Here is a 14,665-nt window from a genome sequence, read left to right on the forward strand (position 1 = left end):
CCACGAATATGAAAGATGGAGGAAGCACGAACAATCAAAGCGTAAGTTGTGATTTGCTTGGCAAAAAAGACATTTTAACAACCTGAATTGGCTTTAGATCCTCCTTTCTTCTAAGGCCAATAATAAAAAAGTAAATAAAAATTTTTTTAAAAAAAAATACAACACTCTGCGTCAAATTTTGACGCAGGGTGCCTCCTGCGTCAAATTTGACGTAGGAGATGTGAGGCGCTATTCCAAAATAGCGCCTCGGTTGGAGAACATAGGACTTGAAAATAGCGTGAAATGCTATTTTCAAGTGCCGGTTGGAGATGCCCTAACCGTGATACCAAGTTCCTCAGTCATGTCCAGTTCTTCATCTCACATTCCGACACCCACACTCTAATGAAAATGATGCAAACCACTGGCGAGTGGGATATCGAAGTTACTCCCTTTAAAATCAACTGAAGTCTCGAGAAATCTCTCCGGATTGAATGTTTCTGCATCATCCCATGATTCTGGTCTCTTCCAATAGCCCACGCGTTCACCATGATTCTTGTTTTCGCTGGGATATCGTAACCGTCGATCGCACATTCTTGACTGCATACTTTTAGAAGTAATAAGGGTAGTGGTGGATGCAACCTTAGTGTCTCTTTGATGACTGATTTTAAGTACTTCAGTTCACCTAGGGACGCTTGATCTACATTCCCTTTTTCCTTGAAGACTTTTCGGACCTCATCGTGTGCTCTTTCCAAGATTCTTGGGTTTTTCATCATTTCTGCCCTCGCCGGCTCGCCCAATCCACAGTTGTAGCTGATGTCTCACTTCCTGCGGTGAAATCATCCTGTTGCATAAAACAAGAATTCGAGAATCCCGTTGAGGATACTGTTAACTTTAATATAATTTCAAACTGAATGTAAAAATTAACAACTTACCAGGATTACAGATTTGATATTTTCAGTAGTTAACGGAATATCAATCCCATCTTCTTGAAACTTCAGAAGAACATCAACCAAATCTTCGTTCTTTTCACCCGATTCACCTATCTTTGGGGAGTTCCCGTGATCATCAATTATGCTGTCGAATATGCTGTCCACTTGCAGATGCAGCCTCATCAATCTAGATCTCATCTCATCCCTCTAATTTTTTGAAGCAATGTAATGGAAGGATACACGTCTCCAATGTCGAATCCAGATGCCAATTTTAAAGATTCTTGGACGACAGACACAAAAGTTTCGTGCTCCTCTTAGTTTTCATACCAAGTGCTGCTCTCATATGTGGAAGAGTATATCTTTCCGGTGAAATTGATTGGAGAACCCGAGTTAGAAGCCACCAATTGCATGAGATTTGAGAACTCCTCCTCTCTCAATGATTTAAAGGGTAGAACCCTCTTGGGGCTCAAAAGCTCACAGACGCAGATTTTTCGCAGTTGTCTCCGGTATTCGCCTATGACCTATGGGCCTTTGATGCACCTTAAACTCGGTGAGGTTCCAACTATCATTGTTTCCTCACCCGAAATTGCTAAAGAAGTGATGAAAACACATGACATTACTTTTGTAACACGACCTGAGATTCTTGCAGCCAAGATCATGTCTTATGGTTGCCAAGTTATTGCCTTTGCTCCCTACGGTGGATACCGGAGACAAGGTTGTTACTTGTCTCACGAACAAATCATAGGTTATTTTTACCAGTGTTTCATCCAAGGATCCATAGATTTTATATTTGGCAATGCAAAATCATGACCCCCTCCGTCTTTATTTCAAAATTTATTTTTATTTGAATAATATAAAAAATAATTATATTTATCCAAAATAAAACAAAATTTATGGTCATCCATCGTAAAGCTGGAAAAGTTGAGTAGGTCTCTTGTGAAACGGTCTCACAAATTTTTATCTGTGAGACAGGTCAACCCTACCGATATTCACAATGAAAAGTAATACTTTTAACATAAAAATGTAATATTTTTTCATAGATGACCCAAATAAGATACATGTCTCACAAAATACGAATCGTGAGACTGTCTCACACAAGTTTTTGTCGAAAAAGTTGTATTGTAACTAATGACTTAATATCTTCGTTTTATTGAATATTTTAAAAAAATAAAATAATATCTCGATATATTTTTTAAAAAAAAAACCTTTTAATTAGATTCTTAGAAACATCTAAAATATTCTTAAACATATTTTTCCTCTAAAAATGCTTTTTGTTTAAATTTCTCAGTGGTAGAATGTTTTCTGCTGTTTGCGAGCTTCTATATAATGAGGCCTTCCATTTCCATTACTTCCTTCTTCATCATACTTCCGAAACTTATACATTCCCCAATATATATATATATGCAATTAATTGCCCAAGCAAATGAAAGAAATAATGGAGCACAGTAATACTCAGCAAAGAAGCTTGAACAAATTCCTGAAGAAGATATTACTCTCAGTCTCCATATTTTCTTTCCTATTTTCATACTACCACTCCTTGTATTCATCGTCTCTGCTGGAGTACCCTCGAAATCTCCACCACTTTTCTGCAAACCCTTTCAGATTCTCAAGCCATGCAATGAACAAAAGCTACGTATTTCTCATCTGTAATGGGATCTTGGTTTTTCTATCCAAGACCTCTGGTTTGGTTCCCTGTTCTCCGGGTTTTGACGTCAACGACTTGCTGCACAAGAGAGTTAACGACGACATCTGCTTGCAGATGTATGATGATTTCTTCGACACGAAAGAACCCGTTTTGCACAAGGAGCTGCTGCTTTCTGCAGCTCCAAACGCAGAAGAACAGGGTGAGGAAGATTTGAATGAAGAGATGAAACAAGTTTCAATCTTTATTGCCGACGAAGAAGAAAAAGAAGAAGAAGAGGAGAAGGAGGTGGAAGAGACGTTGAGTACTGAAGAATTGAATCAGAAGTTTGAAGAATTCATTAGGAGGATGAAGGAGGATATTATGATTAATGAAGCAAGAGAACTTGTTATTTTCAAGTAATTGATTATGATAATTACTGAATGAAATTATATCTCTAATTCATACTGTCACAATTATGTATATCCATATATTCTACATAACCTTTTGTTCACATCAGCAAAATTAATAGCCATTGAATTTGGTAAAACGTGATATTACAAAATACATTTGAAATGATGTGGGATTTCTGTGAATAAGGTTAAGAGTGGGTATCATGTGAGACCGTCTCACGGATCTTAATCTGTGAGACGGGTCAACCCTACCCATATTCACAATATAAAGTAATACTTTTAGCATAAAAAGTAATACTTTTTTATGGATGACCCAAATAAGAGATCCGTCTCACAAATACGACCCGTGAGACCGTCTCATATAAGTTTTTGCTTAAGGTTAATATGATGTTAGCTTCGAGATACTGGATTCAATTATCTATATTCACTCTCATATATGTAGACCCGTGGATAAGAATAAAATCCCATACAAATTTAAATCTACTACGAGGAGAGTGAACAATAATCATATTTACCAAAATTTCAACTTAATAATCAAGAATAATAATTCGGCAGATAATTATAGACAACAGATAAACTTTTGATAGTCGTCGATTTAAGCTAAAAAAATTGAATTTTCTATATAATTTTTTTCATAAAAGATTACATGTTATATTTATATTCAATAAATATGATCACTGCAATCTCGTAAGGGTAGTTGAGTTTGTTGAGTGCGCAAAAAGGTCAAGGAGCATGTCTTGAGTCTTCTACATGTTTGTGTGGTTTGCACACAAATACACATATCCGAGGTTTATCTTTTAACTAATGCACATCGAAAGATAATCATGTCATTTAATTATAAGGTGGAAATCAAAAGCCATGTTGTCTGTCCCTTACATGCTGTAGGGAAAACATTCTTTTTGTTTATCAGCCGTGGATTCATGAAATAAAAGCATTCTTGATTTAATTTTATAAATAGAAATTTTGATACATATATTTATATCGTTGTCGAATTTGATTCTTCAATTTTAGGATCAATTATTAAAGCATTCTTTTCTTTTCTTTTCTTTTTTTATGGACGGTGTGAGATTCTTGAAAAATCCTCCTGCGATCGATCCACCCATCTACAAAGGCATTTATTTGATTCTTTTGTTTTTATTTTTACTCGTAAAAAAGATTGATTCTGTCCAACTTTGGAAATTTGGAACGATGTGATCGATTCCATGCTTCGACTTTTCATTTGCACATATGGATGAGGGTTAAGTATTATTCAAATATAAAAATCCTATCCAACCGATATCCACTTCTAGTATATTAACAAAAACATCTCCCAATAAAAGAGATAAAATTAAGTCGATTAAAAGCGAAAACCCCCAATCCATATACGTAATAAAAATAAAATAAAGAATAAGTCTCTTGTTAGACGGTCTCACGAATCTTTATTTGAGAGACGGGTCAACCATATCGATATTCACAATAAAAGGTAATATTCTTAGCATAAAAAGTAATACTCTTTCATGGATGACTCAAATAAGAGATCCGTCTCACAAAATACGACCCGTGAAACCATCTCACACAAGTTTTTGCCTAAAATAAAATCAGTGTTTGACTCATTTTTCATTATGAACTGGGGCACATTATCCTTCAGTAATTTATAAAAAAAACATGGTTCTTTTGAATAATGAAAAGAAAACCAAGAGATAGCTTGGAAACGACAAAGATGGAAACTTTCAATTAGCACTAGTCCAATGACATATTTAGAGAAAGTTCAATACACAAATTTAAATTTTAAAACACGTTGATCCAAAGGCACAAAGTGGGGATATATATTTCGACAATTCTTCAAGTTTCTTGCATTTATCAAAAGCCCAAGAATCATAAAGAATCTTCTCAATCTTTTAGAAATAAAAGGGTCCACTCCTACATAAAGAGAGTTCCACATTGGAAAAGAAAAAATGGAATGCAATGCTTATAAGTAGAAATGCATCAAATATATTATATTTGGGAGTCGATTGGTGTGGAGTGAATTCATTGCAATCTTTCGAATTAAATCAGTGTCAGTGTTTGTGTATTCAGACAGTCTTATCTTTTGACACAAGATGTTTCAACATTAATTATATTTCTGAATTGTTTAATACGAGTTCTCTCATCTGTTTGTTGAAAATTTAAAGATAATTTTTGTCTAGTTTTGAAGTTCCTATAAGTAAATTGTCATTACCTAAAAGCAACATATCAATTCCATTTTTCACAACTAAAGGAAAAAGGCAACATAATCAGTCACAAAATGCTGCAAAAACTGATGGGTTCATCCTCATACGGGTCATATTCTCTGGGTGGATATGATGGTACGTACCTCGCGGGTGGTAAGGTCGACCCATGATAGTAGGAATGATCGAACCTTAGTCTTGACAAACACGGGTAAGAATGATCCATCAGGTACCGTTTGTACCTATACGGGTCGTCGACCACTCCGTATGGGTATCCGTAACCATAATATCCATGGTTATAATTATAGTCATGAGAGTAATAACGTCTATTAAGTTCCGGGTGTCGGAGATTGACCCGTTTTAATTCTGCATGGTACCCGGTTCTCATCAAGGCTCTCACGAGCATGTTTGGATTCACCATACCGTACACTTTGGCCAACCCTTCTTGAGAATCTATGGTAACATCATATACTCCTATAAAAAGTTATCCAAAATTCATTAATCATGTGAAGGAGACTGATATCTTTTTTTCGGTCATATGAAAAAATATTAAATGATATCTTTTAAAAGTAAGTTAGAATTTCAGAAATTCAAAACATAATAGTGTATTATGGTTAGATTTGTTTGACTACATCAACGGTGATTGTTTCTATAAACTATTTTGGAACTTAGATTATCCTCAATTTCAACTTCAAAAGGGGAAAAAGATTATTATGCAAAGGGTACGTGTAGTAGAAATCAGATCAATTTCACACTTATTTTCTTTTCATTGGGGGGAGATGCTTCATAAAAAAATTAAATTTATAATCCTAAATTTATGGGTAATTTAAAAATTCATTTTCATATGAAATATGTCAATAAAAAATATTTTATTCTAAATTTTTTTTTATCGGAAATAACATTTTTGCTCCAACAAATTTGTGCATGTATATTCTTGTTTAAAAAAATATAACAAAAGTCAAGGTCATAATTATTTAACAAACAATTAATTATTTGACGCTTTTTTGTGTGCACAAAACAAAATGCATGCGTATGTATTTCACGTATTAGTTTTATTCTTAACTGGAGGGTCTTTTATTTCCATTATTTTTCCGGCCAACTAAGTAAAACCCTACAAATTCAATGTCTGCCACTTGAAAATTCCCTAAACTCTTTATTCAGAACTACGTAGATTTATAAATATGCATATCATTTCACGTGTAAACATTTTATCAATACATGTATAAGATCTACATTTTTTCTCATAAATCCCAAAAACGAGAATAATTATTTACTTTTTTAATTCAACATTAAGATAACATAAAGGATAACATGAAATTTTTTATAAATTCTCAAATGGACTTGAGATAACACCAAACCAATTTTTTAACTCATTTTTAGTTCCTGAGAGCCCACAAAACTGGCTCCATGCTTATTGAAAATGCTATATTAAAATGACAAAAAATTGTGTGAGACGGTCTCACGGATCGTATTTTGTGAGACAGATCTCTTATTTGGTTATCCATGAAAAAGTATTATTTTTTATGCTAAGAGTATTACTTTTTATTGTGAATATCGGTAACGTTGACCCGTCTCACAGATAAAGATTAATGAGACCGTCTCACAAGAGACCTACTCATTAAAACGGGATCATATAATGAATATATATATTTTTGATGAAGGGAACATTTCAAAGAAAATCAATGTTTCAAAAGAATTTTATATTAAAAAAAAGTTTAATTTTCTCCGTGCACCCTATGTCTGCCCTAGCTAAATCATTTTGAAGTTCTCACATAAAACAAAAGAATAAAAAGCATGAACTACTACTGTTTACCGCAAATTGAACCCAGAACCTCCAGCATCTTCATTTTGCAGGCCTGACAATGGACATTCACCTTCAGAACGCAACTCTACAACACATCATTCAAAAAGCATTACATTTGCTGGGATATTAAGGGAAAAACAAGAAACATGACAATTTGTGATTAAATACCGCTTCAGCGTAAGGCTCCATTACAACGATATCAAAAGGCTGTATGTGTGCTCAATTACTATGGATATGATATATGGGTTTGTTTTTGTACGGTAGATATAAGTATTTTAATCACATTTTAAGGTTTTTGAATATGGAAAATTAATCGTTCGAATGATTTTGTACATATCGTTTCCATTTTTACTTAGGATAAGATTCTGAAGTACATACCAATTTTACGTAGTTGCCTGTTTTACATTGGATCATATTGCGTGTGGTTTTCAAATAACAAGAAAATATTAGGATCTTATCTAATTGTTTAAATCCCGGGAAAATGTGATGACAGTATCAATTCCCTATAAGAATCACTATTCCTAAAATTAAATTAAACTGGATTTATTTCCTTCGCTATCGTGATATTTATGAAAAAATGAAACCATACTGAGTCTCAATATGAGAAACAATAACTAAACTCAATGATGATCACTGCCATCTAAAGCAAAACTCAGCGGGGATAGATAGGTATGTTATCGTATACAATTTTCTATTTCAGTATAAACTTTTATGATATCACTTAAGTTATACCACTTCATCAAAATTCACCTATGGTGCCCACACGTTCAAGAGAAACTTTTTGCAGTTCGAAGTTTAGACTCGAGATATTTTTCAGCATTCTATAAGAAGGGTGCCAACAGGCCATGAGACACATATTCAAATACCTTTTTGCGTATGTTTAATTATAAAATGTCAACAGGCCTAATTTTCAGCATTCAATTACAAGATATCATATGTTCAATGGCAACATATTTAGATACCTTGATCGTTGAGTGACAGGATAAGAAGCAAAGGAAGCAGCTTAGATGTATGCTCCCTTTCGGATTTTGGATGGCAGATAACTCTCTGTCAAGAATGAAAGTGAGTTTGCAGACAATGCTTCAATCTCGAATTTCACTCCACTGTCCAACAGTTGCTTGAGTTCGAACCTGAGGTTGTAAAATATTACACATGGATTGAAATGTGCTTTTTATAATGGCTGGCATTACGCTAAAAAATAATTACCAATCAAGAAGATTTACCTCCAATAGGGTACTTCACGTTCCATATAGCACCTATGCAACATGCCTCTGAGCTTATGCTTATCTGACAAAACATTTAAAATTAGTTGGAAAAGATGAGATTATAAACACATGGTTCCGTGTCATGTATCTTAACCTTCATCTGTTAAAGGTAGGAGACACTGTTGTGGGAGTTGATATGTTTTACAATCAGATGGAAAGGCTCCAAGCCAACGAATAGCCGGGAGACGTAGTGATTTGGCATCATAAGCCATTTGCTTGAAAAAGTAGAGGAAGAATAGAGAATGAGAATCCTAATCTTTAAAACAAGGTATAATATCAACCCAAATTAATTATGGAACTCCTCAGAGCAAAAGACATAAATTTACTCGAATGAATGCATAGATATGCCACAGCGAATATACATTACCATGGAACCAAATCGGAAGGTCGTCAAGATATCAATCCCATATGGATCACAATCCACCAAGCAATATATGGGCAGATGCAATGTTTTAGTAAGTACATGCAAAAATCTGGAAGAAAAAGAGGCGAAGGCAAATGAATCAGCCAAAATAACATGTGGAGATTTGAGGACAGAACTGATAAACAAAGTCTTTACCTTCTTGTGGGAACATCAGGATATCCTCTTCCCTGTGTAGAAATATTTACTGAGAGTGTTTCAAGAAAATCTAAAACAAAAGAAATACTTCTCATACAGTGATAACAATGCATCGATTATTTTTGCAAAATTGGTCGTTTGCCAGCCTCTGAAATACTGCAGAATAGTCAAACCAAAATGATCTTAATCAAACAAGATCAGACATTGAGCAGCTATAACTTATGAATCATACGAGATAAATGAATGGCCTTACCTGATTCTTTCTCCACAATCAATATGTACTCGGCCACACTGATTATATCTAGCAGTAAGTGTTATGGGAATTTATACATCTATAATCAGATTACTTTAAGCTCAAGAGATTACGCAAACAATATACTGACTGAATCACCATATCAACTGCAGGATAAACTGAATATTCTGATACAAGATAATCCTTGTTCTGGTTCCTTTTTGTGCTGTAAATTCAACTCTATTACTGTAAAGGTCAAACTCATCTTAATTGTGTATGTCACCTTACCAGGAAAGATTCGATCAAACACTACATTTATGTCATGCATCTATGCCAAGTGGATACCTTCTACATCTTCTACATGCACAGGAATATGGTGCGCCTGTGGATAAAGCTAGCAAGATTTACATTTCTGAATGACATAGCATAATCTCAAGTTTTTGTTCTTCTTACCATGTTAGGACAATTAATGCAATCAAATTTCCTCCCAGCTTCTGCAAATCTCAGCCAGCCCATTACCAATCTTAAGCACAGAAGAGATAATGAGTGTTAGCCACCAGAATAAAGCGGTATAAAGTGAGAGCTATCACAGTTGTTAGTTATTTGAATGATCTTTTAAGAAGTGTATGAAAGGGGATGACACAGCTATGTGTGTTGGCGCTAGATGTTAATGTAAGACTTATGGCGAGTTCCTTGTAAAATGATGAATAAGTTTTAGTGGTAATCCAACATATGCAACATTAATGAGACGTGCTGTTGTCAAATAAAGATATTTGTGAATCACGTGCAAGCACAATCATCGAGTAACTAGTTTTTTGGCAACTGCAAGCATTAATTACGACCATATTCAGTTCATATAATCATGTCAGAATAATATAAGCAAGATCAAGCGTGTAGGTAAAGATTTCTACCATGCAAAACATTGAATCATAAAAGAATGAAGAGCATTGAAATGTCAGAAAAACCTCAGCACCTAGGCCATCTCAATCTCCAAATTCAGAGTTAAACCACATATATACCTACCCATTTCCAACGGATACCTGCAAAGAGACCATATAGAAAAAAACATCACAATTTGTAGTTAATTGTTATGCATTGCTCTCAAGGAGATGTGAAGCTTATGATACGAGGGACACGTGATTGGCGCAAAGACTCGATTTGACTCCATAAACCATATTATGTGTGTTTAACTGAGAAGGTGCCACAGATACTGCCAAAGAGAAGTTTCCCAATGCAAACGCTGAATCAACTCTTCACATACAGGGGAACTAAATTACAGCTTTCAGGAGTATAAAATGTTTCACCACAGTAGTTCTCTCGCTGGTTCGAAAAAACTGAAATAAAATTATGAAAAGAGAATAAATCATGAGCAGCCGAGAACGAACCACGTTCAGGTTGTGCCGACTGCAGTGCAGAAGGATGCAAATATCATTTATAGCCCGATCAACCACAGATTGCTCTGTTTTGTCAAATTAAGGTAGACTTAAATATGAGAAAGTGATCATAACATACTCCATTTCAGGCCGGTTGAGAAATCACCTCTAAAAACAGAAGGGTGCATGTAATATATATCTCTTTTCGAACCATGCTTGTTTTCTTGCAGGAGTTGCTGAACTATCAAGAGAACTCTTAGCAGAACATCTGAAAACCAGTAAGAATATGGTGAAAATCCTTGAACTAGTAAATTGGTCTCACCATCCTCTAACTTTAATTCACGAAAGATTGCCCACGGAAGCTTTACACACCCAATCTACGCGCATGGCTTTCTCTTTGCATTGTAACAATCTCCTTTCCGTTGGGTAAATCAGATCTGCAGCAGCTGTGCATACATCCAAAAAATTGATCCAGACACTGATCAACTATCATATATCACTTCTCTTAAAACGAAATTCCTGGTAAACTTGTGCGTTATCGACTTTCAGGAAATTATAACTTATAAGTATGGTCACTTTGATCTTATAAGTATGGTCACTTTGATCTTTAATGCCTCCAACAAAATCTAAAATCCTGATTAAGCACAATCTATGATACAAACATAACTAAGATGATACGAAAATCTCACCAGTATCCAGATTCTTCGATACAGTAGGTACTGAATTTATTGATGTATAAGGTTGGTGATCTACCGCTAACAAGACATTCGAGCAAGGATCGAGTGATGTCTACAGAAATTTATGCTTACTTTTAAACAAAAAATTCAAAATGAAAGAAGAATATTATGAACTGAATATAGCAAATGCATAATCACCTCCGATTTTCTTCAGCAAGTACAAGCGATCAAACTCGTAATCTTGTTCGCCGTTTCCCCTTTCGTCTTCCATTTCAGCATAAGAAGCCGAATTTTCTGAACTTACAGGGTTCTTGAAATTTGAAACGCGGCTCTTGTTGCCGCTAAATTTCAATTTAAACCTTGATATATATATTATTTAGAAAATTCACACAATATTAATTTTTTAAAAATAATTATGAATTTATTAATTAAGGAAAATAAATAAATAAATATATGGTTACATTAAGCAGACTATACTTGAGATAAATCATTTTAATATATTTTTTCTTTAATAGCTTGTACTCAAAAATCAAGTTTCAAAAATAAAAAAAAAAAAAATACTTATGCATTTTAAAAATAACGAACAAAATATTTCTACCAAAATAATTTTTTTGTTAATTATCAAAAAATCATACGAGAATGTTTTAGAATTTAATTTTAATATAATTTCAAAATTTTGTATTGAAAAACTATGTAACACGTGTAAGGTGTAATGTCTGCACGAAATACAGCATTCATCTTCAACTCATTTGTTCAATTATCATATGATCAAAAAGAATATTATCAGAATATTTTTTTTTTGTGTTACATATTTTATTCCCTATCATCTATTTAATATCTATTTATAAATTTAATAATATAATTAAGTGTGTCGAAAGTTAAAAAAATGAGAAATATAATAACATAAATACGAATTATTACGAATCTATTAAATATTATAAGACCAGTTCGGTATTTGATAACCACATTTTACTACTCGCATTGTTAAATTATCATACTGAATTATGTATATTCATCACATTTTAAAGGTAATTGACATGTATTTTGATATAAGGACATCGATTGTCTGAACGTTGGCTCACGTTAACATTTAGGGCCAAATCAAATCACAATTTAAGAAGTCAAACAATTAACTTACCATTTAATCATCATTAAGACAAATTAATGATGGCATACGAAGTGCGAAACATCGAACACCTTACAGGCACTTGTAAAGCGAAAGCTTCGACTCCAGTTCTGGAAACGACACCACACGACTGATTCGCGCTTCCACTTCTCGTAAGTCCAAGTTTCTCCTCAGCTACATCTTCTGTTCGATTTTATCGATAAATTCCATATTATGTTTATTTGAATTGCGTATGGGTTTTACATAGATGGAAGGTCGGAGCTCTATCTTCATTTTTTCCCTTGCCCTCTTGAGGGAGGGGGGGATCGGATTGCCATCTGAATTCTGACCGATTATAGTTCCTTGTAAACTGTTCATCATTTTAACTTTTTACTTGTCTGGATTTGAAGGAAGTGAAATGCTGTTGATTGGTTTTTTTTTTTATTTTATATATATATATGAAATAATTCAGATTTAGAATCTTGATGTATGTAATAAATTAATAAACCAATGAGTTTTCACCCTGCAGTCTCGGGCTTGCCAACCTCAAATAGATTATCTCATTTGACCCTTTTCTATGTTCTATTGTTAGTAATATGACTCCATAATTATTGGAGAAGTGATCAAAGAATATTTGTAGTGGGAAAGGGTTGAAATACATACTGATCAGAAGTATACTGGTATAATGCTTTCTTTCTTGTGAACGTTTGGATTTGTCCGAACTCCAAATGGATCTTCGGCCTGGGTTTAATGTTTTACATTGCTCACCCAGCAACTCCAAAGAATTTGGACAGTTTTTATGTAATGGTGACCCAAATTTGTTTTGGGGCTCTCAGGTTTTTCGTGAAAATACTGAAGTAAATGGCTAGTGACGGTGAAACCTCCTTATCAACAGCGTTATTAAGTCATACGCGTTCAATCAATCCAAAAGCTGGTGCTAAGAGAAGGAGATATCGTCGAAGCAAAACCGCTCCATTGACTGAATTTGTTCCTGGGGAAATCGATTGCACACATGAGCCACTTCCACGTCCTGATTCCTATGTATATAACATTAACCCCAGCTTCAGGAGAGTGATCATTTACCTGATATTGTACTTGGTTATTGGTACCATATGCTTTAGCATTTTTATGAACAAGATCAGCGGCGTTAAAACAAATAGCGTTCTTGATTCTATTTATTTTTGCATAGTGACCATGACCACTGTTGGATATGGAGACCTTGTGCCTAACAGTGCCGTCACAAAACTTCTTGCTTGCGCATTTGTCTTCACGGGGATGACTTTATTAGGTTTAACAATAAGCAAAGGAGCAGACTACGTAGTAGAAAAGCAAGAGATATTGCTTATTAAGGCAATGCATCTCAGGAGAAAACTAGGTCCGAGTGACATTCTTAAGGAGATGGAGAACAACAGGGTTCGATACAAGTGCTTTATGATGTTGTCCATCCTCATAGTCCTTATCACTGTTGGCACAATCTTTCTGGTCACTGTCGAGAAATTGAGCATCATAGATGCGTTTTATTGTGTTTGCTCTACAATTACAACATTGGGTTATGGAGATAAAAGCTTCTCAACAATGGCTGGACGTGTTTTCGCTATATTTTGGATTTTGACAGGTACTATTTGTTTGGCTCGGTTCTTGTGTTACGTTGCAGAGCTTAACATCGAGGGAAGACAGAAAGCGCTGGTTAAATGGGTTCTCACCAAGAGGATGACAAATGCGGATTTGGAAGCGGCTGATATTGACGTCGATGGGACTGTGGAGTAAGTCACTTCTGAACTTATGTATACATTACCTTTCTTGTGAGTTGTGCTTTTTCTTTTTAGTTTGATGTCCGTCTGCATTCACAGTCTGTCACCCAAGTTGATAGTCAGATTTATGGAAAAGCTTAAAATCTAACGATGAATTCATTTGGTCCGCCTCACATATATGTGCCTGAAAACAAGTGATTGTGGCCTTCACGTAGGCTCAGAAATGAGTATATATCCGACTTTAACCGATGAAAATATAAACGATGCAAAGCTGGTAATGAAAGTTTTAGAGGCCAGGAGAAAGCTAAGATTAGTTTTATGTATTAATAATAAGTTCTCGCCACTGATTGTGATATATTAATTACAGGGCTGCTGAATTCATCATATATAAGCTAAAAGAGATGGGGAAGATCAATCAAGAGGATATTAACCTTCTGCTAGAAGAGTTTGACAACCTTGACGTCGATCAGTCTGGAACCTTATCTACCTCTGATTTAACTCTCGCCCAGTTGGCTTAAACACGAGAGGAAGAAATCTGTAAGATTTGTAAACACATCTGAGAGTAAATGAGTTACTTTGTTTGAATGTGTGTATTTCTTCAAGCCTTGTGATTGTGGATTGCATTTTTTAAATCTGTTAAAGGCTGAGCTTTCGCTATAAATTTTATTCAGAGAATAACGAGAGAGATTTCAAATGATTACACCACTTGAACTTGATACGAAGTAAAATTGAATTCCACTTGGTATTTTATTATTAATATGGAAAATATAC

The 14,665-nt window shown here is 34.5% G+C and overlaps 3 protein-coding genes across 4 annotated transcripts; 2 read left to right on the forward strand and 1 right to left on the reverse strand.

Moving 5' to 3' along the window:
* Positions 1 to 2,254: 2,254 nt before the first annotated feature.
* Positions 2,255 to 3,069, forward strand: LOC140984921 (uncharacterized). The gene has a single exon (XM_073452616.1). The coding sequence runs from the start codon at positions 2,332 to 2,334 to the stop codon at positions 2,950 to 2,952; it is 621 nt and encodes a 206-aa protein (XP_073308717.1). The 5' UTR covers positions 2,255 to 2,331; the 3' UTR covers positions 2,953 to 3,069.
* A 2,106-nt stretch (positions 3,070 to 5,175) lies between these two features.
* Positions 5,176 to 11,395, reverse strand: LOC140985410 (meiotic recombination protein SPO11-1). 2 transcript variants are annotated; one of them, XM_073453268.1, is made up of 17 exons: positions 11,237 to 11,395; positions 11,051 to 11,150; positions 10,734 to 10,807; positions 10,528 to 10,629; positions 10,374 to 10,447; positions 10,012 to 10,028; positions 9,442 to 9,511; positions 9,334 to 9,370; positions 9,010 to 9,057; positions 8,854 to 8,912; positions 8,757 to 8,788; positions 8,565 to 8,670; positions 8,292 to 8,412; positions 8,156 to 8,219; positions 7,895 to 8,062; positions 6,942 to 7,017; positions 5,176 to 5,602 (listed from the first exon to the last, which is right to left on the reverse strand). In XM_073453268.1, exons 1-15 carry the CDS (start codon positions 11,307 to 11,309, stop codon positions 7,936 to 7,938), a joined length of 1,104 nt encoding a protein of 367 aa, XP_073309369.1. In that variant the 5' UTR covers positions 11,310 to 11,395; the 3' UTR covers positions 5,176 to 5,602; positions 6,942 to 7,017; positions 7,895 to 7,935. The 2 variants fall into 2 exon arrangements, with proteins under 2 accessions (XP_073309369.1, XP_073309371.1); XM_073453270.1 differs by lacking the exons at positions 5,176 to 5,602; positions 8,292 to 8,412 and having other exon boundaries at positions 6,799 to 7,017.
* A 766-nt stretch (positions 11,396 to 12,161) lies between these two features.
* Positions 12,162 to 14,493, forward strand: LOC140985433 (two-pore potassium channel 1-like). Its single transcript, XM_073453299.1, has 3 exons — positions 12,162 to 12,316; positions 12,980 to 13,906; positions 14,262 to 14,493. The coding sequence occupies exons 2-3, from the start codon at positions 13,005 to 13,007 to the stop codon at positions 14,410 to 14,412; spliced, it is 1,053 nt and encodes a 350-aa protein (XP_073309400.1). The 5' UTR covers positions 12,162 to 12,316; positions 12,980 to 13,004; the 3' UTR covers positions 14,413 to 14,493.
* Positions 14,494 to 14,665: the final 172 nt, after the last annotated feature.

Source organism: Primulina huaijiensis, chromosome 9, assembly GCF_012295235.1.
Source record: "Primulina huaijiensis isolate GDHJ02 chromosome 9, ASM1229523v2, whole genome shotgun sequence".
Lineage (NCBI taxonomy): Eukaryota > Viridiplantae > Streptophyta > Magnoliopsida > Lamiales > Gesneriaceae > Primulina > Primulina huaijiensis.

What these genes read in the sequence shown, in the direction of transcription:
- LOC140984921 (XM_073452616.1), top strand. Translation starts at nt 2,332, where the DNA reads ATGAAAGAAATAATGGAGCACAGTAATACTCAGCAAAGAAGCTTGAAC.
- LOC140985410 (XM_073453268.1), bottom strand. Translation starts at nt 11,309, where the DNA reads ATGGAAGACGAAAGGGGAAACGGCGAACAAGATTACGAGTTTGATCGC. An exon ending in GCACCCTTCTGTTTTTAGAG is followed by an intron (nt 10,448 to 10,527) that starts GTGATTTCTCAA and finishes TTGACAAAACAG; the next exon opens with AGCAATCTGTGGTTGATCGG. An exon ending in ATCGATGCATTGTTATCACT is followed by an intron (nt 8,789 to 8,853) that starts GTATGAGAAGTA and finishes ATTTCTACACAG; the next exon opens with GGAAGAGGATATCCTGATGT.
- LOC140985433 (XM_073453299.1), top strand. Translation starts at nt 13,005, where the DNA reads ATGGCTAGTGACGGTGAAACCTCCTTATCAACAGCGTTATTAAGTCAT. An exon ending in GACGTCGATGGGACTGTGGA is followed by an intron (nt 13,907 to 14,261) that starts GTAAGTCACTTC and finishes TATTAATTACAG; the next exon opens with GGCTGCTGAATTCATCATAT.